Source organism: Geospiza fortis, unplaced genomic scaffold, assembly GCF_000277835.1.
Source record: "Geospiza fortis unplaced genomic scaffold, GeoFor_1.0 C13537396, whole genome shotgun sequence".
NCBI classification, from domain to species: domain Eukaryota; kingdom Metazoa; phylum Chordata; class Aves; order Passeriformes; family Thraupidae; genus Geospiza; species Geospiza fortis.
The window spans coordinates 1-1401 of record NW_005060082.1 but is presented as its reverse complement, the minus strand read 5'-3'; the positions used below and the strand labels follow the sequence as shown (position 1 = coordinate 1401).

Here is a 1401-nt window from a genome sequence, read left to right as displayed (position 1 = left end):
GACCCCAGAGGAAGCCCTGCTGGGCGTACTCTGCACAAAAGTTCTACAAAGGCTGTTCCTGATTGACACTCTCCACCTGATGCTACCGTGCCTGACTTGAGCTCCAAGGGCACCACAGCTGAGTCAGCTGCCTGCTTTTGCTGGATGCAGTACTTGGCAAACCTTCAGGGTATGTGTACCTGAAGCCTCTGCTGTCATTGAAAAACTCAGATTTACCAGTGCAGTGGGTATAGCTGACTCTGTAATGTGAAGGCCTCTTCAGCTGAGAAAAGGTGGGAGAGAAATGACTGGGAGAGGAGAGGCAGATGAGTTACCTGGCAGGAGTCTTTTCCTCCCTCCACGTATCCGACACACATCATGTTGTTGGTAATTTGCCCAGGGTAGGCATCAGAGCACTGCTCGGCGGTGAGGACCGGAGCCTTCAGGCACTGCAGCTGGTCGGGGTAGTTGGCTGCAAAGAAATAGGGAGAGATGGTTGCTGGAATTGCTGAGTCCTTTTCAGAGCTCGGGGAAGATCTTAGCAGAAAAGCAAATGCTGGACACCCTGTTCTAGCAGCCATCCTTGCTTCCTGTCAACAGCAAGCACAGCATGGGTCCCTTCTGTAGAGATGGAACAAATTCTACCCATGGGCCCACCATTCTACACTGCAGCCACCTTAACTTTTCTGGTACCTGGAAGTTCATCAGTTGGCAAGGGAGGGGCCACACTTGTGATACATACGCTGGAAGAAACCTGAGCCTCAGGAAAATCATCCTCTCCTCTGGTGCAGGTTCAGTGGAATAGACACCACTGGCCATGCACATCTCCGACCATCAGTGTGAGAGAGCAGAGATCTCTGGTAGGAATTCAAGTTCCACAGTCCCAGACTTTACCCTTATTCTCAGAGAACTGACAACTCTGTTGACATTAACTGTGCAGTCCCTACACTGATGCATCACTCCAAAAAGCTGTCCCCCAGCACTTCCCTGTGTTTTAGCCTGTCCTGTTGGGGGCTAATGGCCAGGTCCTAGAGACTGCCCTGGGCCCCCGAGGGTCTGCAGGCTCCCCCAGAGTACTCACAGCCACTGCTGAGAGTGTTGCCCCAGCCGGAGATCAGGCAGGTGGTGCCGGCGGCCACGCAGCTGGTAGGCAGAGGAACGGTTTGGACAGCTTTGCTGAGCGTGGCTGGGGTGGCCAGCTTGATGAGCATGATGTCATTGTCCAGGGTGTAGGAGCTGAAGCCAGAGTGGCGGATGACTTTAGCAGAGTTGATAAACTGCTGTGTGGATTCGGTGAGCTCCAGGTTGTGTTTCCCGAGCTGCACTTGGATGCGACTGGAAAACAGAAGGCACAGCGTGTCCTTTACTGCTAGGGACAGGTTGAGAGAAACCTCCCTGAGTGCACTCACTCCAACACCACTG

At 53.4% G+C, this 1401-nt stretch overlaps 1 protein-coding gene across 1 annotated transcript; it reads right to left on the bottom strand.

Moving 5' to 3' along the window:
• Positions 1 to 314: 314 nt before the first annotated feature.
• On the bottom strand, positions 315 to 1314 carry LOC102033647 (trypsin-like; the record flags this gene model as incomplete). Its single annotated transcript, XM_005431575.1, has 2 exons — positions 315 to 451; positions 1061 to 1314. Coding segments are annotated over 2 exons (391 nt in total), but the record flags the coding sequence as incomplete, so codon positions are not given.
• Between the last annotated feature and the right edge of the window lie 87 nt (positions 1315 to 1401).